This window comes from Vespa velutina, chromosome 8 (assembly GCF_912470025.1).
Source record: "Vespa velutina chromosome 8, iVesVel2.1, whole genome shotgun sequence".
Taxonomy (NCBI): Eukaryota; Metazoa; Arthropoda; class Insecta; order Hymenoptera; family Vespidae; genus Vespa; species Vespa velutina.
Genome location: NC_062195.1, coordinates 7342101 through 7365041, shown reverse-complemented (window position 1 = coordinate 7365041; position 22941 = coordinate 7342101). Strand labels below are relative to the sequence as shown.

Sequence of the window (22941 nt, the reverse complement as noted above, 5' to 3'; positions counted from 1 at the left end):
GCAATATGTTATCAATTAAATATTACTACATGTATAGAAATACATATTAATGTCGTTTGTATGTCTAAGACTTCACATATATCACTATTGGATTGACCTATAAGTAATGTCAAAATTTGTAATATAGGGTTATCCGAAAGTCGTATAAATTGATTTTAAAAATCAATTACTCCTTTTCTCTAACTTTCTTTTTCTTTTTTCTTTCTTTATTTTTGTTTTTCAAATATCGTAAAAAAGAATTCTTAGGCTTGTAAGTTTTACTTAAAAAGAAAAAAGAAGAAAAGAAAAACGATCAGCCTAAAAAAAAAAAGAAAAAAGAAAAAAAAAAAAAATGTAAATTGTCCAATTGATTTTTTTTTTATAACAATTAGAATCTTTGAACTGATTTAAAATACTTTTCCCGATTAACTATTAATAATTTCCTTATTAATTATTTATCGAACAACTTCAATATACAATGTATTCCACATATTTCAAAGCTCATTCATAAAAAAAAAAAAAAAAAAAAAAAAAAAAAAAAAAAAAAAAAAAAAAAAAAAAAAAAAAAAAAAAAAAAAAAAAAAAAAAAAAAAAAGAAAGAAAAAAAAAAGAGAGAACAAAATGAACGAGTCAGCCATTTAATGTTAGTTAAGACCATTTGAAGATAGGAAAGTAGACAACAGTGCTATGTTAATGTTAATGTATGTATTAGCCGTATATATCTATCCTATCCTCGAAGCGTGAATCACGAAAGTGGAGAGAAATCACGAAACGATAAAACTCGACTCGAGTCCACGAGTCAGAGAGAACGGATCGTGCGAAAGCTTTTAAACTCGACCCGTTTGAAAGCGCCAGTAACTGTGGCCACAATCAGTAACCATACATACATACATGTATGCATACATACATACGTACATATGTACGTAGATATATACGTACATACATACATACATGACATTTCTTTAAGTGCCTAAGAAGCGAGCTACGATCGCGGAACGATAGTTCTGTAGAATCAATTACGAAACCTACGGCGCGTAACTTTCGAAGCCCGTTTCGACTTACGAAACTCTATCGTGGTTAACTCCTACGAACAATGAAAATCGATTGGAGCTTTTTATCTTGCGAACAAAATTCATCATTGCGAAAATTCGATATTCCTTTTTTCTTCTTCTTCTTCTTCTTCTTCTTTCTTTTTTCTCTCTATTTTTTCTTCTTTTTTTCTTTTTTTGATAAAAATAGAAATTCAATGAATTCATTATTGAAATGAAAGAATATCTAAAACTGAATGATTGTAAAAGGGAGCATGAATAAAATATATATACAAAAGTTGAATTTATCATTTACCTTTTTTTTTTTAAATCTATCTGTAGATGTTACAACAATGTAGAATCATTTAAAAACATATATATATATATATACTCTTCTGTTAAATCTGTCTGTAGATTAACAGTATAGAACCATTCAAATATACATATGTGTGTATGCATGTATATGTAGGATACGAGAACGTAGACGTAAATGAAAAGATAGAAAACGATCATGTTTCTAATAGAATATAAATTAAGACGGCAAAGCTTAAACAAATATTACAACATTCTGAGTGATATCATATGATTCATATGATTACAAACTAATATGCGTTGTTAAATCTCTTTTTCTTTTTATTTTTTTTTTTTTTTAATTTTTTTTTTGTTTTGTTTTGTTTTAATACTGATTCCAGAATTCTTCTTATGTATTATATATCATGTAAAATTTGTTCACAATGGAATCAGGTTTAATACGCAGCTTATCGTGATTATTGTCAAGTGAAATACGAAGACCGAGAAAAAAAAAAAACATAAGCGTCGTACAAAATTTGTTTAAAATCCGTATAAATAGAAAACTTTATAAAAAAAAAAAAAAAAAAAAAATAAAAAAAAATAAAAAAATAAAAAAAAAAAAATGCATATAATCCAAGTGGAAAAATGAAAGAATAGTTTTACACGTGAAAATCTTGTACGAACGATTCTATTTTCAAACAAACAATATAAAAATCATTGAATAAAATTCAATTTAATTTTAATCGAATATTTTTTTTTTTATTTTAAATATCCATTTAAAATACATATGTATATTTCTTAAAAGAAATAATGTATAACTGATTAAACAGAAATTCGAAAAGTTTCGAATATGTATTCATAATTGTACATTTATGTACGTAAATATATATATACTTGTATATGTATATATACATATATGCATGCATACATATATACATATATATAAAGTGTGTTATATAACTGTTCATCTACTTCGAAATTTAAAATGTATTCTGAATAAAAAAAAAATCTGTTACAAAGGAAAATTATTTAGTCGATCGTATTACTACATTATTTACCCTACATATACGTATACAGGTATAGGTACAAAAATACGTAAATTGTTGTCGTCGTCGAATTTGAATGAATGAATACTAATAAGGAAAAAAAAAGAAAAAAAAAGAAAAAAAAAAGAAACAAACAAAGAAACAAAAACAGCATCGATTGCGAAAATTTAATGTAACTGGAAACTTTCGTTTCTCTCTTCTTTTTATTACGAAATATTTTCGTAATCGTCAGTCGTTCTAAATACGAGTCGATTATTCCTCGAAGACAACATTGAAATTTCTTCCTTCTATCTTTTTATATTCTATAACATGAAATAAAAATCGTACTTGAAAATCAAGTTCTTACTATCACAACTCGATCGGCTTTAGTTTTTTTTCTTTTTTTTTTTTTTTTTTTTTTTTCCCCATCAAAGAAGCAACGTTTACGGCAAGAGTGAAAAGCGTGTCCGTTTGTTAAAAGAAAAAAAAAAAAAAAAATAAATAATTACGGTTAATCGTACTTATGCGTGTATAAATTTTACGAGAGTTCAAATGAATGCGATGTAAAGGAAATAAGAAAGTTTTACTATGAAAGTATCTGTTGTTGTTATTGTTATTGTTTATAATGAATAACTAACGATTATCGCCTGTTATCGTGATCGAACAAAAATACTCCACTGGAATGTTAATCTCGCCTATTCGTTCCGCAAGTATTTATTATTTTCGGTATACTACTATTTTTGTTATAGTCATTTTTCACACTAATTATTCTTTCAAGCGACACGTTCTATTAGCATAACCGTAAAAAGAGGTTGTTACGAAAATGAAGACTTCGTATTATCTATTACATCTTTTTCCCAAGCTCTTTAGAAATGAGTTCATTAACGAAGTAACAGATTTTAGACTCAGAAGGAAAGAGAGAAAGAGAGAGAGAGAGAGAGAGAGAGAGAGAGAGAGAGAAAAAAAAGCATGGAACTTCGATGTATAATATTAAAAGATAAATAATAGTATTAGATCAAACGAAAAAGGATAGTTTTTATATATTTTCTTTAATTTATATTAGAAATTAATAAATTTAGAATAATAGTAATAAGTTAATATAATAATTGTAAATAATTAATTTAGAATAAATGGAATACATTTTTTTCTTTTTCTTTCCTGTATCATTTTCTCTTTTTTTTCTTTTTTTTTTCCTTTTTTTTTTTTTTTTTTTTTTAAGAAGAAGAAAAAAGAAAAAGGTACGTCCTTTTCTCTCTTTAGAATAAAAATTTGGAAGGAAGATTTAGAGTAAACAGGATCCATTTTCTTTTTTCTTTTTTCTTTTTTCTTTTTTCTTTTTCTTTCCATTTTCCATTTTCTTTTTTGAAGAAGAAAAGGAAGAAAGAGAAAAGAAGCTTTACGCCCTTTTTTTCTATCCCTCTCTCTTTCTCTCTCTCTTTCTCTCCCTCTTTCTTTTTTTCTTTCCCACACTTAGAGGATATCCTTGATACCCTTGATGGGTCGCGAGGTAAGAAGAGAATTTTTACGAGCTGCTAGCGATACGAAAGATCTGACAGATGTACGAAAAGGACCAAAGAAAGAAGAAAAAGGGAATAGAACGTTGGCGTGCTATACCTGATCTGGGAAAGACCTCGAGAGAAGAGTTGGTACCCTCTGAGCGAAAAAAGAAAGAGAAAGAAATAAAGACAGACAGAAAAAGAGAGAAAGAGAGAGAGAGAGAGAGAGAGAGAGAGAGAGAGAGAGAGAGAGAGAGAGAGAGAAATTCTTTCGAGGTCCATCCGGTTCGAGTACTACGCGTACGTTCGTAACATAGAAATACTTATATACATAGAAGTTGAAGTCTCATGTAAAAGTTGCATATAACGTATGAATGTATATGTATAAAATATGTATGTATAAAGCTTGTATGTACAACTATATACACAAATCACACACACACACATACATATATACATACAAAGTTCATATAAATGCACGAATATACATACGTCGGTTAAACATTCTAGCATGACGATATAACAGGACAAAGAGTTTACGCCTCGCATACGATAGTTCTCTCTTTCTCTTTCTCTTCCTCTCTCTCTCTCTTTCTCTCTCTCTCTCTCTCTCTCTATTTCTATCTCCATCACTCCCACTCACTCTTATTCTACTATTCCTTCATTCTCTCTCTCTCTCCCTCTCTCATTGTACTGTTCTTTCACTCACTCTACTCTTTATATCTTTCTCTTTTTCTTTCTCTCTCTCTTTTCCTCTCTCTCGCTCTCTTATTCTTGCTGCTTGTTCCTTGCCTCCCACTTGGGATGGTTTTATTCGAGAGACAGTCACGTAACTGAACTCCCGCTTAGCCGTTCTAGCGGTCCTCTTATCGTTCTAAGGCCGGGCCAGTGATCTCGTTTCTATCCTGGTAAGAGACACGACGAATGAACGAGAATGATAGTAATAGTAGAACGGGATCGGACTCTACTATTCAGGGAAACGTCACTTTCCAGAGAACGGAGACGATTGCATTGACGGTAAAAAGATATCTTTGCGTCATCGCGACCCTGGGCTTTGATTAAACGAAACGAGAAAGGAAACGTGAATTTTATTCCCGTTTTTCTTAGTTCTTTTATATATATATATATATATATATATGCATCGAACGGTAATAATTATACAACATAAAATCGGTGATACTTCGTAATATTTCCCTGCCTCTCTCTCTCTCTCTCTCTCTCTCTCTCTCTCTCTCTCTCTCTCTCTCTCTCTCTCTCTCTCTCTCTCTCTCTCTCTTTACCTTTTCTTTCCCTTTCTATTATTGTATTTATAGATTCGTTGAAATTTTTCACATATTATTTCATCGTTACAATTTACTCGATCACTCAACCATTAAATATACCAATTGAAATTGAATTTATTTTAAAACATATTCAATACGTGCTTAATATTTTCGTTATGTATATAAGAAAAATATTTGAAACGATGTATATCATATTAAATACCCTTATATATATACATATATATATATATATATATATTAATAAATATATATAATATTTATATATAAGCAAATAAATAAATAAATATATATATTATAAATTTTTGATAATGATTATCACCGTATATTACCTTGATTTTTTAATTATTATCGATAATTTTGATTCATTTTTTGAACAAGATTCTAAAAAAAAAAGAAAAAAGAAAAATTTTGAAGATTTTTCATATCAATCTCTATCTTTTCTCTTGACTTTCCAACGACAGGATCAATTTGGAGACTTGAAAAAATCATTCATAGCAAATAATGATACTAAATCGTTGGAGAATAATCGATGCTTTCATAAGAATATCACAACTATGGTTCTTTGTGACGAATAAATCGATAAGCTCTCTCATTCTCTCTCTTTCTCTCTTCCTCTCTCTTTAATCTACAGACAATCTACATACTTCATTATTAAACAATTTACGTTAGCATGTTCACAATTCATAACTGGTCAAGACTGTTGAAATAGTCACGTGGGTTAAAAAAAAAAAAAAAAAAAAAAAAAAAAGAAAGAAAGAAAAAGAAAAAGAAAACAAACAAGAGTAAACTCGATCGTGCGCAGTGAATTTCAAAAGAAATAAGCCAACCTAATAAGAGATATAAATTATAATACAATCACAGACGATAATTCTATCCAATGAATTATAATCGGCTAATCGTTATCGATAATGTTTCACAGCACGTAATACTAATACGATATTTCACATTATAGTTCTTTAAACTATCTATTTTAATCCTCTTACTCACTAGAATACCTTGTTTCGTATCTAATACGAAATATTAGACGATCGCTCGATTTGATTCTATATTTAATTATAAGAAGTTAAAATAATAAACTTTCGCTCATAGTCGATCGAGTTACGAGTTAAGTTTAAAAGTCTTTAATTATGCTCAACATCGGTGACAAGGGGATGAGGATGGAGGGTAGAGAAGGAGAGGGAGGACAAGCGTTTGTTCGACGTCGTATAGCGTGACCAAATTTGCTTCGAAGCATGACTCGAATTACAAGGAATTCCGCACGACAGCTGCAAGAGTTACTGTCGGTTGCATCCTGGCCCCCTTTTAAGGATCATTCATCTATCGAAAGCAGGCAGACGAACCTTTTTACGTCTACCACATGCTACCGATGAAATTTTGAGATCTATTGTTAACGAAACGTGTGAAATTTTCAAGAAATAGTTATTATTTTAATTATGATGAAAAGTAACAAATCAAGCTTTCTGTCGATTTTATTTGAATAAAATTTATTGAAAAAAAAAAAAAAAAAAAAAAAAAAAAAAAAAAAAAAGAAAAAGACGATCGATTTTATCTCGATAATAATTTATAAATATAACTCTATTGATACAAAAGAATAAATATCTTTTAAGTTCGTTAATATAAGGATTAATAATTACAAATGTTAAGTAACGAAGTTCTCTATTCATTTTATTTGATTATTATTTATTGAGAGGAAAAAAAACTGACGAACGATTTTATCTTAATAGTGATTTTTTATAAACAAAATTTTATTGTTATCATTGAAATAAATATCTTTTAAATTCGTTAATATGATTATTAATAATTATGATATTACAAATGTTAAGTAATGAATCATGTTTTCTGTCGATTTCATTTGAATACAATTAATCAAGAAATAAAAAAAAAAAAAAAAAAAAAAAAAAAAAAAAAAAAAAAAAAAAGAAAAAAAAAAGAATAAAACGAAAAAGGGAAATGATATTGGGGGAATCAAATCGGTCATAAATCTTTTAACAATTTTTTCTTTTTATACAGATGTATATATACATATAAAAGATATATATAAGAAATAATAAACTTTCATGAAACTTGCGAACGCATATACCTTACTTACCTATCTAAGATTTATAAAACTGAAAATGAGACTTAATCGTTCAAAGATTCACGAGAGCGTGGAAAGTGGAACAGCGGAAATTTCGTGCGTTGTTTTCGACGATTTGTGAAAGGAAAATTAGATACGCCCTTACTATCTCTAACAAAGAACTATAATAAGAATAAAAATGAATGATTTTAGTTTTAGTGACTTAGAGAAGCGATCTATTTCAAAATCAAAATACCTGAGACATTAGTGCGGTCTGGGATCGCGGTCATTTCGAAATATTATATCCCGCGTAACGATGCGACAATGGCTAGATCGGTTTCCATTATTTATCCTTGGTTATACGAACGAACGTTCGTTGGTAAGGTTTCATATAACTTTCTCTGTGGTGTCACGAGCTTCAAGAGAGAGAGAGAGAAAGAGAGAGAGAGAGAGAGAGAGAGAGAGAGAGAGAAAGAGAGAGAGAGAGAGACTCGTAGAGCAACGTTAAAAGATCAACGTTAGCGATCGATAAAGAGTAAATGGATCGTGAGAAGGATCTATGATGAGCTCTTAGTTCCGTCGATCCTTATTTTGCTTTCTTTTTTTTATTGTTTTCTTTTTTCTAGAAAAAAAAAAAAAAAAATTATTAAGTCCAAACATATCGAAACTCGTTGAGATCGTGAATATAATTAATAATTAATAACAGTTTTTAATAAAATTTTTATTCGATTCGATTTCTATATCAACGAAGAATTTTCATGGATTTCAAATCAACTGATCGTTTTAATATTAAAGTTATTTTTTCTAATTGAGATTACTATAGATAAAACAGGAAGTACTTTCAGATTTTACTATACTTAGATGCACAAATAACTCGTAATTGAAAACCAATTCAACTGAAAATAGTCTTCCAATTGTATGATAAACTATAGGTTTTATATATATATATATAAATATCATGATGAGTTTATACACCATCGAAACTAATAATTTTTTATTTTGGTAAATCAACAAATCATTCGCCGATGCGATGTTTTCTCTTTTCTCAAGATACATCATCAGACAGGTTTCACTGCTAGAACTAATCTAGCAAACAAGAAGAGGATGATGATATTGCGTTTACTTAGTCAACGTTAAGAAATCCATAATTCAACTGCAATAACAAGAATGATCGATGATAGAAGTAAGTAACTTAAAGATAATCCAGATTCTTTTCTTCGTCGAGTGTATTGATCGATAGAAGAAAATTATCTCGTTTCACGGATTATTATCATAAGAAATTAAAAAAAAAGAAAAAAAAAAAAAAAAGGAAAGAAATAAAAAAAAGGCATAAAATGTCACGATTTATTCTCTGTTCTTTCAAGATAACTCCGTTCTTTCTTTGGTTAGTGGCAAGAAATGAGGTAGAGGACTCTCATGGGTAGTATGTCTGCTACTTTAAACAGGTAAGGTAACTCGTCGAAGAAAAGATCGTCGTCCTTCGCAGGAAGAAAGAGAATATGGTTTTACCGGATCTACTCGAATGGTAAGAGAGAAAGAGAAGAAAAAAATATATATATATATGTGTGTGTGTATGTGTGTATAAAAAAGAAACAAGTAGAGTGTCCTGTTGGGGGCAAGATTGGTTGTACCTTGGCGTATTTGCCGTCTTCTGATAGGTTGCGGAGCCCCGGTTCGTCGTCTCCTAGCGTAGGTGTGAACCGGTACGATGAGTCTCGGTCTTGGAATGAGAAATCCGCTTTGTTCATTGCCAACAACAGCCTGATTTGATTCGGACGAATCGGTACTGCTGGCTGTTGTATCAGTGCTACTAGATCTCCTAGATCTCCTACATTCTTTTGGACTTGAAGAATCCCTCGAATCTTCGGCATCATCGTCACCACCATCATCATCACCATCACCAATAATAACACCACCACTACCAACAACACCACTACTAACACCGCTAACACCACCACCATTATTAGGACTACTACCCTCAAGTACTCCTTCCAATTGTGATATCACTTCGGCGTACGGTTCTCGGCATTCCAGTTCGTCCCGTTCACGAGACACCACCTTGTTGCTCCTACTGTCGTTTGTCCAGTTGATGCCACATTCTCTCCAACTGGCCTCGTAAAGTAATTCCATTGCACGACCTCGTGTCGCGTCCGGGTCCAATAGAAGTTCCGGGTCTTCCAGTACAGCCCGACCAGGATAACTTCGAACTTTCATCTTTTTTTGGATATTTGTTTGTTCTTTTTCTTTCTTTCTGTTTTTATTTTTATTTAATTTCTTCGACGAAAGAATAATTCAATCGCGAACATTAACTTTAATCCGTTATAGGTGAATGAATCATTCCGTCTACCTTGAATCTTCTTGCACTCTCTCTCTCTCTCTCTCTCTCTCTCTCTCTCTCTCTCTCTCTCTCTCTCTCTCTCTCTCTCTCTCTCTCTTGTCTTATAATTCATCAAGTATGAACTTAGAGATAGATAGGTAGATAGATAAAGAGAGAGAGAGTGAGAGAGTAGATATGTTGGTATCTTATGTAAGAAACGTCGGTAGTTCGAGATTTACGATTGAACGTAACTAACTCGAAAAGTTTTGTATTTTTTTTTCTTTCATGAATATATCGACGACGTTAAATATATCCGTTCGGTACGATAAACAAATTTTCTTATGACGAACAAATCCACAAACGTATTTTCTCTGTCACGAAGTACAAGTCGAGACTCAACGTAATAACGACGTAACATTTTTTGAACGGAACTTTGTATAATATTAAGTATTACAAATCCGTATGATGATCTTGATCGTGTTTGAAGATGACGACAAAACTTTGAAAGAAGTAGCATCGCTAAAATTCCTCCTCTTACGTTTTCGATTTTCTTCGGACGGCTGTGTTGACCGAATGACGTCAAACATAACACACGCTCGTACAGTTTCTCTAATGAAACATTTTTTTTTCTCTTTCCTTCTTCGTTTTCTTTTAAATTCTCAATCAACGTTAGAGTATCATCACGTAGGTTCAAAATAAACAGAAATATAAGGATTTATGGAAATATCATTTAACTAAATTCATCCTTCTCAATGTCACAGCGATCTTTTTGATATCCTTTCTTTTTGTCTGTCTCGTTCGCGTGATCGATAAATCCTCGTGAGAACATACGAAGATTTCTTCATATCTAAACGTATTTTTTCGATTGTTTTCTTTCCAAAAAAAAAAAAAAAAAAAAAAAAAAAAAAGAAAAAAAAAAGAAAAAAAAAGAAAAGAAAAGAAAAATGAAAAAAAAAAAAAAAAAGAAAAACTCAAGACCAAAAAAAAGGAGAAAACGAAAAAATATAAAAGTCTTCTTCTCCTTCTTCACTTGGCGATCCCAAAGAGATGGGATCCTTGAGATCAAAGAAGGTTGGTGTTCCTATGAGAAGCTTGCTCGTTACGATCGACGGTACGGCGTCATTTTCTTGGCTCCGTCGAACCCTCGTAAAATCTTTGCGGTTGAAGCCGAACCAAACGAAATATAAATAATTTCTTTCTCCTTTCTTCTTTCTGCACAATAATTTCCGTTTCACTTATTTATATTTATATATAAATACATATATATAAATATATATATATATTATATTTATTTATACCTCTATATATATATATACATGTATATATATATATATATGTGTGTGTATCTATACGTACATATGTATATATGTATTTATATACGTACTACACTCAAAAAGGAAATTTGTATTTTTTAATTGTTCCTTTCTTTCTTGTTACTTTTTTTGTTTTTAATTTTTCTTTCCTTTTTGATTTTCAACTTTACGAATTGCGAGAACACAAAAATAATAAATCAGATTCTTCGTAGGCACTATAAATTTGACAACGTAACACGTAAATTCCTTTAACGAAGGATCGATTTCATAGATTTTAAACGAGGATAACAACACTCCAGCTAGGACCACTCCTTCGAGACTGACGCTCCTCACTGACAGCGTTGGCGACTGGTGAAAAGCACGCTCGCGAACTCCTCCGTGCACACGAGAGGTCCCACTCTCCCCTCCCTTTTCCTCTTCGCAACTGACAACTATCCCTACTATCTAACCATTCGGCCCTCTCCGCTCTGTGAGAGAAAGGACAGTGGTTTTCATTCTCGAATGTTTTTGATCTTCAAAGAGACGAAAAACTTTAATCGTTCTTATTTAGATCTACGTTGAATGTGTCAATATTTTCTGTTTCCTTTTTTTTTTCTATGTGTGTGTGTGTGTGTGTGTGTGTGTGTGTGTGTTTTATGCGCTCATCTCGGAAACGATTAATCTCATAATTTTCTATTTTCGTCGATGATTTAAATTATCTCTCATTTTTCTTTCCTTTTCTTTTTTTTCGTACGTGGGTGGATAGAAAGAGAGAGAGAGAGAGAGAGAGAGAAAAGAGGACGAAATATTTCTTTAATCAGTCGAATTAATGTATAAGAATTATTGTTCGTTCGAAAAATAACGAAAATAATTTTTTATAACGAAGACAAAATATTTTAACGATTTTATTTAATATTGAAATTATATTTTTACCGATCTATTCATATTTTTATAATTTACGATGCTTTAATTGAAAGTGACTCTAGTAAAGAAAGAAGAGAGACAAAAAAAAAAATGTTCAAACGCGACGTCTTTTTGAACAAATAAAAAAAGTATTTATACATTTTGTCCGAATATTTAATTAAAGAAAGAAAACATTTTTTTCTTTTCGTTTTTGAATCCTGCGATCAGCGAATAAAATATTTTTTTCACCTGACATATTGTACAATTCAGTTATTCGGATAACATTTAATACTTTTGATAATGCGAATAAATGTCGTCAAATCATTTTGACATGACGTGTTTGTTCCAAACAAATAATAACCTCATTTATGTGATTTATATATTTCCTTTTTTTGTTTGTTTTTCTTCTTTTTTTTCTTTTCTTTTTTTTTTTTGTTTTTTTTTCATTATTTCTTTTTCTCTTTTTCGCACCGTCTATCGGTGTTACATTATAAACGCATAAACGTCATCATTATTTAATATTATATCATATTATTGAATCGTAACAATTATCAAATGATATCAAAATAAAGATATTACGGATAATATATCGTAAAATGAGAGAGAATGATGTGTCATACAAAATCATTACTAGATTTCATCTTATCTCTTTTTATATATATATATATATATATATATATATATATATATATATATATATATATCGTATATACAATATATCGTATATGTCTACTATATATAAATATAAGATATTATTATTATAAAAATTAGGCATAGTAATTCGATAAATATTAAAAAAAAAAAAAAAAAAAAAAAAAAAAAAAAAAAAAAAAAAATATTTTGATGATATTTTTTTTGCTTTTTCTTTTTTAAAGAACAACACATTGTTATAATTATTATGATCAAAGTGATCATAACTCGATTAGTTTCATCGTTACCAATATTCTTTACTAATATTCATCGTAAATAATATTTGTTTTTATTTTCACGTTCTTTAAAAAGAAAGATCAAAATCGTCAAGTAAATATTTTCGTCGATACGAATTCTTCCACGTGGAATCAGAAAAAAAAAAAACAAAAGAGAAAGAAAAAAAATTGTAGAATTTTGTAAGATCAAGAAAAAAATCTTATACGAGAATTTCTCGTTATGAGTTTCGAATGATTTGTTCGATTGAGTCGAACATATTATTAAAGTAGACATAAACAATGACGTGCATTCTTTTTAAATATCAGCATCGAACGTAATTTAATTCGACCTAATCTAATCTATTCTACGATTATAAATTATATGTCTATGATTTATTATCTAAATAAAATTTCATTTCAAATTCTTTCTCATAGCTATTATTTCTTATTACATTTTTAATTGATCAAGAGCATAAAATATGCCGTCAGCCATATTTCTTTCTTTTCATCGACTTTTAAAAGACGTACGAATATTCTTAAATTAAAATCGACAGTATCAAAACGTTCAAACAAGAAATTATTATTATTATTATTATTATTATTATTATTATTATTATTATTATTATTATTATTATTATTACTATTACTATTACTATTATTATTATTATTATTATTATTATTATTATTATTATTATTATTATTATTATTATTATTATTATTATTATTGTATTATTCGTATTTATATTTATTAATTAATCGATTACTTTAAAAATTATTCGTTCATATTCTATCTGTATTCGAAGAGAAATCATACGTAAAATTTGTAAATTTTATAGAGATAATAATGTTTAATAATGATAATATTGATAAATTTACTTACCGTCTAAGACAAATACAGTCGAGCCAACATCTCCTTCACGTACTATGGTGGAATTACGTTCAAAGGTAATCGGGAACATACAATCAACTATTTCTTCAATTTGCGCCATGCTTAGATGCTTCATGAAGTCATTCGCTAGAATTGCCTCTTTGATAAGAATCCTGGATCTATATGGGAGGAGAGAGAAAAAAAAAAAAGGAAAAAAATTAATAAATAAAAAAAAAAAGAGAGAATAAAATAAAAAACAAGATAGAAAAAATTATTTACATTTATTATAAACAACAATTTTTAAATGTTATTTATGATTAATGAAACGATATACGAACATAATTGTTTTATTATTTCATGACAATATGGATATTGAAAATTTCATCGATCGTTCGTCAGATGATAATGATGCCCGTCGACACTCGTGTAAATACTAAGTAAACACTATGTTACAACGGGAATTATAAAATACGGTCGCGGAATAACGGGTTGAAAATAAATGAGCTCGTTCTACCTATCGTGATCAACGATCTATCTTCAATATATCGCATTTTCATTATGAAATGATTAGAACGTAGATTGGAATCTTTTTGATAATATCAAAACATTTATTTCATGGATTATTTCGACAATATATATATATATATATATATATATATATATATATAGATATAAATATATATTATAATATATACATATGCATATACATTATAATATATGCGTATACATTACAATATATACATATACATATGTATGTATGCATATATATATATTTCAGATTTCAAATTTATATTTATAAAAAAGATTAAAATTCGTTTGATATCTTTATACTCGTCTGTTTTAAAATTACCTTATCTCCAGGAACATCTTTTCTTTATCTTTTTTTGTTTCTTTTCTTTTTTCTCCTTTTACTTGAATCATATTTATATTAATGTATTCTATTAAATTAATCGAATAATTAATATCTGATTTTTCAATATCTTATACGTAAACAACCAACAATATGTTTATTATATTTTCCCTTTTTTTTCCCTTTTTTTTTTTTTTTTTTTTTTTATTTTTTTTATTGTTAAAATAACAATTACATCCTGTAATTTGATTTGACAACGATATATCTTTTTATATAAAAAAGAAACAGAAAAAAGGAAAAATAGAAAAGAAAAGAAAAAAAGAAACACGTATATACGTACACCTAACGCAGATAAAGGAAACAAAAATAAAATTGAATCGTGTCGTTATCAGAATTTATTTTCTACTGGTTCTACCTTAAATCCTTATTAATTCTTCCTATTGATTTTTCGTCCGAAACAGGTTCAGCGGATATTGCATTTCTTTTTTTTCTTCTTTTGACCTTCATGTATATAACGTCTGCTATTGATCTAAAAATTTTAACTTCATCCTGTAGTTCCTTAATTTCGTCATCTTTATTTTCCATAATCGTTTTGATTTCTTCAATAATATAGGAAAAAACTTTAAGTGTATTGAACACATTATTAATCATCAATTCTAGTTCATTTAACTTTTCCATTTTAGTTTTCTCTTCCTTTTATTAAATCTCCAATTTAAGATTTTTCGTTTTCCTTAATCCCACCATCTAATGTTTCGTCGTAGATGATACCATTTAATCCGTTATCGAATGCCATTGTACACGTTTATCCATAGAAAAAGGACTTCTTCGATCGACTTACTGTTAAAATTTACAAAGATTTTTTCTTTTTTATTTTTTTTTTTTTTTTTTTACAATTGCTTACGCTCATCCCACACCGCGATAAATTGAAATGTCGAATTATTATTATTATTATTATTATTATTATTATTATTATTATTATTATTATTATTATTATTATTATTATTATTATTTTTTTTTTATTATTACTATTATTATTATTATTATTATTACTATTATTATTATTATTATTACTATTATTAATATTATCGTCCAAAATAACGAACAATCAAATTAATAATATCGAATATGTTATAAAAAGTTCATAAAATTGAATTTTTCTATTATTATATGATTTATAATTTTAATATTTTTTCTCTATTTACTTTCGACATTATTTTTAATTATAAAAATAAAAATAAAAATGATTATTAACAAAGATCCATGTTAACAGGTTAAAAATCTCGATTTTCAATTCAACGTTTCGCGATTAATGAGAGAGAGAGAGAGAGAGAGAGAGAGAGAGAAAGAGAGAGAGAGAGGAGAGAGAGGAGAGAGAAAGAGAGAGAGAGAAAGTGAGGAAGAGAGATAAGATGGATAGAGGCCTTCTACGTTTTTATTTGTTGTTTTTCATATCATTTGATCGTAACTAAAATGTTTAAAATAGCATCGCACAATTCATTTCGTCCTTTAAAAATGAGCGACGCGACGAGACATGTCTCTGTCCCACGTGTAAAAAAACCGTCGACCCACAAAGTGCGTGCGCGTGTGTGAATCTGTATGAATTATGTAAGAAACGAGCGCGTTATATTTAAACATCGAGAAACTTCTCTCTTTCTCTTTTTTTCTCTTCTTTTTTCTTCCTTTTTTCATTTTTTACTTCGTCATCGCGTTGTTTTTATCCACCAGTTTCCTTGAGTCCACAGAACATTTATATATATATTACGTTCGATTTCGAAAACGTAAATAAAAAGTTTCTTTTTTTTTTTTTTTTTTCTTTTTTCTCCTCTTTCCCCGCCCGTCATATTATTAATATACGTCGATTGCTACAATAAAAGTCGTTATCGATTATACAATTGATTTCAATGTTAAACTGAATAATATTTCGTAAGATAAATAATATTTCTTGCGAACTCGCAATCGAAGAAATTACAACCGTACACAGTGATCTATGATATATGACCTATGGCAATAATAATAACGACAACGACGAGTTTCCATTTTAAATCTTTGTTGAAGGAGAAAGAAATTTATTAAAAAAAAAAAAAAAAAAAAAAAAAAAAAAAAAAGAAAGAAAAAAAAACAGGAAAAAAAAAACTGAAATGCTCTGCGCAGAATTTTCATATGAGTTAATAAATAAATAAATAAATAAAGAAATAATTGAATAATTAAATAAAGAAAGAAGAAAAAAGAATCAAACAATTCAATGTACTGATAAGTGACAAATCGACGGTACCGCGAATATGAAAATGATCATGCGATAATTAAACGAAAATCATTTCATCTACCCTCGTTATAATTTTTATATGTCAGATTTAAATAATTTCGTTTGAGTCAATTTGAAGAATTCTAACTAGATTAACGAATTTGCAAGAAGAATCGCAAGAATGGATGATCCAAAAGGAAAGAAAAGTAAAACGGATGAAGGACAGATTTGATATATATATATATATAACACACAAATATATATATATATATATATATATATATATATATATATATATATATATGTATGTATGTATGTATGTATGTATGTATGTATATATATGTATTTATGTTGAATGTATGAAAAAAGCATAGAAAAAAGGGGAAAGGGGGAGGAATAGAAACAACTAAGAAAAAGATCCGATAAGTTGTTTTGTTTATATGATAATCGTTCAAACCGGTTTCGAATGCGTTATAATTATCAAATTAATTGATCTTAATAAATCAAATAAGAATAATTAATTATTTACGTTTACCTCTTATTTAATTCTTTCTATTACCTCTTTTAACTTATTAACTTATTGTTAGATAATATAGTTCGATATGCGTTCGAAAAATAAAAAGTAGGTTAGAACAAATGGAACGGCCGTTAGCTCGACGTGTTACTACCAGACTAACGAGCTAACGATCTAACGAAGAAAAAGAGGGCAGGAGTTTAGTGAGTCGATTGGGGGGTGAAGGGATGAGACGGAATGGGGTGGGGTAAGAGTTAAGCTAGATAGACATGACATTTTAAATTTCGCCGCGTACTTATTTACGGATTTTTTTTTCATTTCATTTTATTTTAACCGGAGAAACGTTTCGTCGAATAATATTAGATTTTTCTTTTCTTTTCTTTTCTTTTCTATTCTTTTCTTTTTTTTTTTTTTTTTTTTTTTCAAAACATATTCTATACGTCGTTCGTTTCTCCTTCTTTTTTGTTGTTTTTTCTGTCTTTTTCAATATTTTATGTGTGTGTGTGTGTGTGTGTGTGTGTGTGTGTGAAAAAATATATATATATTTTTTTCTTTTTTGAATCGGCTGATAAAAAATTTTTAATATAGAATGGATAAAAATTTTCTAAGTCAGCCAAAAGTCCCTAGGTTATCATAAAAATCAATAAAAATTTCTCGAGAATTTTTAAGCTAATTGGTTTCTTTTTTCTTTCTCTCTTTCTTTTCTTTTTTTTTTTTTTTTTCGTTATATAAATCTACAAGCTTAGGAATTTTCTTAGTTCTTAATATGAAAAAAAAATAAATAATGAAAAAAGAAAACGAAATTTACTTAAGAAGTCTTGAAGGAGAGTAAATTATTTATGAAATTATTCAACAACTTTTAGTTTTGATATAAATATATATGTATATATGTTTCTTTAATACATTTATATATAATAATAATAATAATAATAATAATAATAATAATATATATATATATATTTCTCGTTATAATAAGAATTAGATGGATTAATTAAAACGATTTCGCATTATCGAATAGAATCGAATTATTTGATTGATTAAAATATTATCATGGAACGTTCATCGAATCGATAAAATAATTTCTTTTGGTTGTTCTTCCTGTTGTATATAGAAGAGAAATCGAAAAGAATGCGTTTGCGGATCACGCAACCGTTACCTATTTAACGTGGTCATCGAACTAATCAATTGCATGTAAGATCACGCTGACACGATCAAACGCACCAACGGCCATTGTATTCATGGAATGACTGCGATCATGTCGTGATAACTAATGCGCCTTTCTTTCCTTGTCATTCTCACATTCTTTCTCTCTATCTCTTTCTCTCTCTCTCTCTCTCTCTCTCTCTCTCTCTCTCTTTCTTCCTTTCGATGATATCTAATTTTCTATAGTTTCGCAATTGTAACTTTCCTTTTATACGATACGCGAGAAGAGATATATTTGTATTTTTATTCATTTCAACAACTTTGATGAAAATTTAATAACGAGATATGAAATTTGAAGAAAAAAAAAAAAAAAAAAAAGAAGAAGAAGAAAAAAAGAAAAAAAGAATAATAATAAATCAAAATATATCACGATTTATAATATTTTTGATATTAATATTCATGATTATTTACTATTGTTATTGTTTTTTAATTTATTTTAATATATCCTGTATGGAGTAACGATTAGTATTAGTCAAAAACTTGATATTTGATAAATTTTCTATATATTATAAATTTTCATTATGTTTATGAATAATAAATAATAATAAATTTAATATATCTATGAGTTATACTTCTAACGTGTTATGGATTGCGTATAAAAAAAAAAAAGATTAAAGTAAAAGAATAAAAAAAAAAAAAAAAGAAGTGTTTCAATGTCGTTAATTTAAACATAAATTCAGTCGTTAATTACAGAATATCCTTGAGTAAACGTAATAAATCTTCATTTTTGTCACACCTGATCTAAAAAAAGAACCGTAGTAGCGTTAAATAGAATTACTTTTTTTTTTTCTATTTATTTTTTACAATCGAATAGATTTTTTTTTTTAAAGAGAAAATAATACCATCCATAACAAACGTTTATAAGCCTAAATTAAGAATTAAAACTGATTGCGATCGTAGTAAAAATTATGTTCTCGACAATTATACTCAGTTGATTAATATAACAATGAATTCACGTTTTTTTTTTTTTTTTTTTTTTTTTTAGGAGATATCACGAGAAATGCATAAATTATAATTATTGAAAATTTCGAATGAAGTGCATATAAGAGGTGTTAGGAACAATAGTAAAAATTATTATTGCTTCGAAGGACATTAAATTATTAAACGTTAAGATTAAGCTTGAATTAAAATAGTAAAGGAATCTCGTAATATTCCATACGTGTAATGATATTACGTGATGCCACGATAAATCATACTTTACAACGTAATTATAAGATCGTAATCTTTTAGCGTATGCCACAAATGACAATTTAAGATCAGCAAAGATGTTTCGACCATATCCCAAAGAGAAATGGCAAATTCTCGAATGATTGAGAGAGAGAGAGAGAGAGAGAGAGAAAAATAGAGAGAGAGAGAGAGAGAGAGAGAGAAAGAAAGCAAGAGAAAGAGAGAGAGAGAGAGAGAGAGAAAGAGAGCAACGTTCGTCCATTCGCATCGTCGATGGTCCAAACGAGTAGGCGTGGTCCATCAATATAAATTGTTAAGGATGTCGCACGCGTGCTACGTATCCGCCATGCAATGGCGTATTCTTGAATGTTTGAATGTTTAATAAAATATATACATACAAACATACATACATACATACACACACATAGAAATGATGAGAGAGAGAGAGAGAGAGAGAGAGAGAGAGAAAGAGAGCGATTTATTGCAGTATAATAGATAAACAAAATTTATATTCGTATTTATGGGTGTTAATCGGATCTAATCGATTAACTATCTATGAAATAACTCTATTTGATTCTCGAGATTAAGATTCTTAAATATCGTTCGATATAATTTCATATCTTTCCATTTCTTTTTTTATTCTTCTTTTCTTTTTTCTCTTTTAATAAGAAATTCTAATGAAATATGAGACGGATAATCTAGTATTTTGGTCAATTAAAGATGAATCAGGGCGGAAAGGATTGATATAAACGAAAGATCGTTACACGTTACAGGTCACGCAGTCGCGCGTGTCTTAAAAGCCAATTGTCGCTCGTTTCTGTCGTTCGCGAAGAGACGAAGCTAAACTCTCTTTTATTACGAACGAGTTAACGAGCAACAGTTGGTTTCGGTCGCGCGCACTGATGTAAGTAAGTATTCTTAATGCCGTTTTTTAAAACTTAAAAAGCGCTCGTCATCGAACGCATTAATAAAATATAGTCGAGATGATAATGTTTAACTAAAAATATTTGAATACGTTCATTTTAATGAAGCGACGATCTTTTTCTTATCGCACCATTATTATTATTTTTTTATCCGAAGATAAAAAAAAAAAAAAAAAAAAAAAAAAAAAAAAAAAAAAAAAAGAACAAACAATTTATTCGAAGAATTCCAACGAATTTGATCGAGATTAATCGAACGAATTCGTTAATAATAAATGTATTTGAACGTTTCGAACGATTAATATTTCCCGCTAATTTTTCTGGTCGACCAATCATAAACCTGTTAAGTCAATGTCCTCGGAAACGTCCTCTCGACGCCGTAGGTACAAGGTTGATGGACTTTAGTAACGCGTCGGTGTTGTACCGACCGAGTACAGTGCCGTTCATTTTAACCGGATGATAAAGAGCGAAAGCGAAAGAGAAACAGATAGATAGATAGAGAGAGAGAGAGAGAGAGAGAGAGAGAGAGAGAGAGAGAAAGAGAAAGACAGAAAGAGAAAGGAGAAAAATAGAGAAAGAAAGAATAAGAAAGAGAATGAGAGGGTCGAAGAAACAGGTGAAGAACCGTGAGGTCAAGTGAACGACTTGCCATCGAGGAGGCGCCACCGGCCAAGCAAGTTATCCTCGATAGGCGCTAACTCTTTCTTTCTCTCTCTCTTTCTCTCTCTCTCTCTCTCTCTCTCTCTCTCTTTCTCTTTTTCTCGTTCAGCCGGCTTTAACTTTTTAAAATGTCGCCGGTGGCCGTGACGGCCTCTATTTTTAGCCGCTTGCTGAGATAAGCGTGAAAGGAAGGGGTAAAGAGCGCGTTGCCTCGCATTAAAGTATTCGTGCGAATAAGATCGCGTTGGCGTGTGTATATATCTGTATATGTGTGTGTATTTGGTTATATGTACATGCTCATGCGCGCGCATGTATATACGTGCGCACTCGTATATACATACATACATATATATATATATATATATATATATATATACATATATATACTCGTTCTATGCGAGGGAGGGAGATATTTATGATCACGGGGGGAGGGGGAGGAATAAAGCAGTGCCGTATATCTTTGATCTCTCTCCCTTTGTATTAAATGATAATTATGACAATTTTTTTCATGGTGGCGAGGGGGGGGGGGAAGGGGGGGGGCGAAGAAAAAAGAATTCACCTTTAATCGCAATCGATTAACAATTGTTATTTTTTTCTAAAGTCAATCGGTTATAGGAAAATAATTATTAATTAACCGTAGTTCGATGAAATATCGACTTGTATGATTTTTCGTTAAAATTGAATATAGAAAAATAATAAATTAATGTGATAAGCGACGTTACGATAATAATAACGAATGTCTTTGATATATTTATGAAATTAAATAGAAAATGATTAATAATGTTTGATACGAAAAAAGAAAATAATAAAACAGAGACAGAGAGACAGAGAGACAGAGAGACAGAGAGAGAGAGAGAGTGAAAAGAGAATAAAAAAAAAGAAGAAAAGAAAAGAAAAGAAAAGAAAAGAAAAGAAAAGAAAAGAAAAGAAAATGATCTTCGAAATATACGCGTCAAACGTATTAACGTAGATTGTGTCAACTGGTATTAGGTTATGCGAGATACGTTTAGACACCAGAAATCCAACGATCTCGAAAGCAGCCAAGCATGAGATCGAATTAGCTTGTATATAGAGTTTGTCTCGTGTTTTCGCGTGAGTTTGCCAAGAAGTGTGTCGATCTATTGTGCGATCGGTTGCGAGAGACCATTTTCAACGACGTTCATCGGCATACATACAACATTGTAAGAGGAATTTCACGACGAAGACGACGACGACGACGACGACGGCGACGATTTGTAACAATGAGTTACAAAACGGTAATCGTTAAAAAGGAAAAAATAAATTTGTAATGCTTAACGCACGTATACATTCTCACTTATGTATATTTATATAGATGATAGGGTAAAGGATAATGGATGGCAGTGAGGGGTCAGGGGGATAGATACAGGCTATCTAGCATAATATTACTGATCTTCATCGATTTTGCATGCTTAAAAAAAAAAAAAAAAAAAAAAGAGAAGGAAGAAAAAGAGATCTGTAAAAATATAAAGAATTATTACAACTATTTCGATTTTACTTTTCGCTGTAACGAAATTTTTCTAACTTCGATGATACTTTTTCGATTGTATTCTTCTTCGATAGTAAACTTTTGATGGATGATAGAGAAGCGGTAGGAGAAGGAGGGTGAGGGGGGAATACGAGAGATGCAAAAAGGAAAAAAAAATAAAGAAGAAAAATGATAAATCGTTCGTCACGCAAAATCTACCGTTTTACGAGGTGACACGAACGAAAAAGAAATAAAAAGAAAAGAATAACCAAATGAAGAAGATGAAGATGAAAGAAAAGAAAAAAAGGGAGAAACAAATTCGTGCGAAACGTGTTTCAGTGGGTGGGGTTATATGAAGGTAGTCGTAAACGAATGTATACAATTTTACTTCCCATTTCATATATAAGCATATAAACATAATACGCGTACCCGAGATGTGTATATATATATATATAT

The 22941-nt window shown here is 29.4% G+C and overlaps 1 protein-coding gene across 3 annotated transcripts in view; it reads right to left on the bottom strand.

The window, feature by feature from the left end:
* The window catches only part of LOC124951310 (cGMP-dependent protein kinase, isozyme 2 forms cD4/T1/T3A/T3B), a 52513-nt gene that overhangs the window by 10877 nt on the left and 18695 nt on the right, over positions 1–22941 (bottom strand). Inside the window, exons 1-2 of one of the 3 annotated variants that reach the window (XM_047499537.1) lie at positions 14709–15121; positions 13456–13622 (exon numbers count right to left, since the gene is read on the bottom strand). In XM_047499537.1, coding sequence (XP_047355493.1) covers positions 13456–13622; positions 14709–14971 — 430 coding nt within the window. In that variant the 5' untranslated portion in view covers positions 14972–15121. Of the gene's footprint in view, positions 1–8789; positions 10350–13455; positions 13623–14708; positions 15122–22941 lie in introns of those variants that run through there. The other 2 variants (XM_047499534.1, XM_047499536.1) reach the window with 2 other exon arrangements.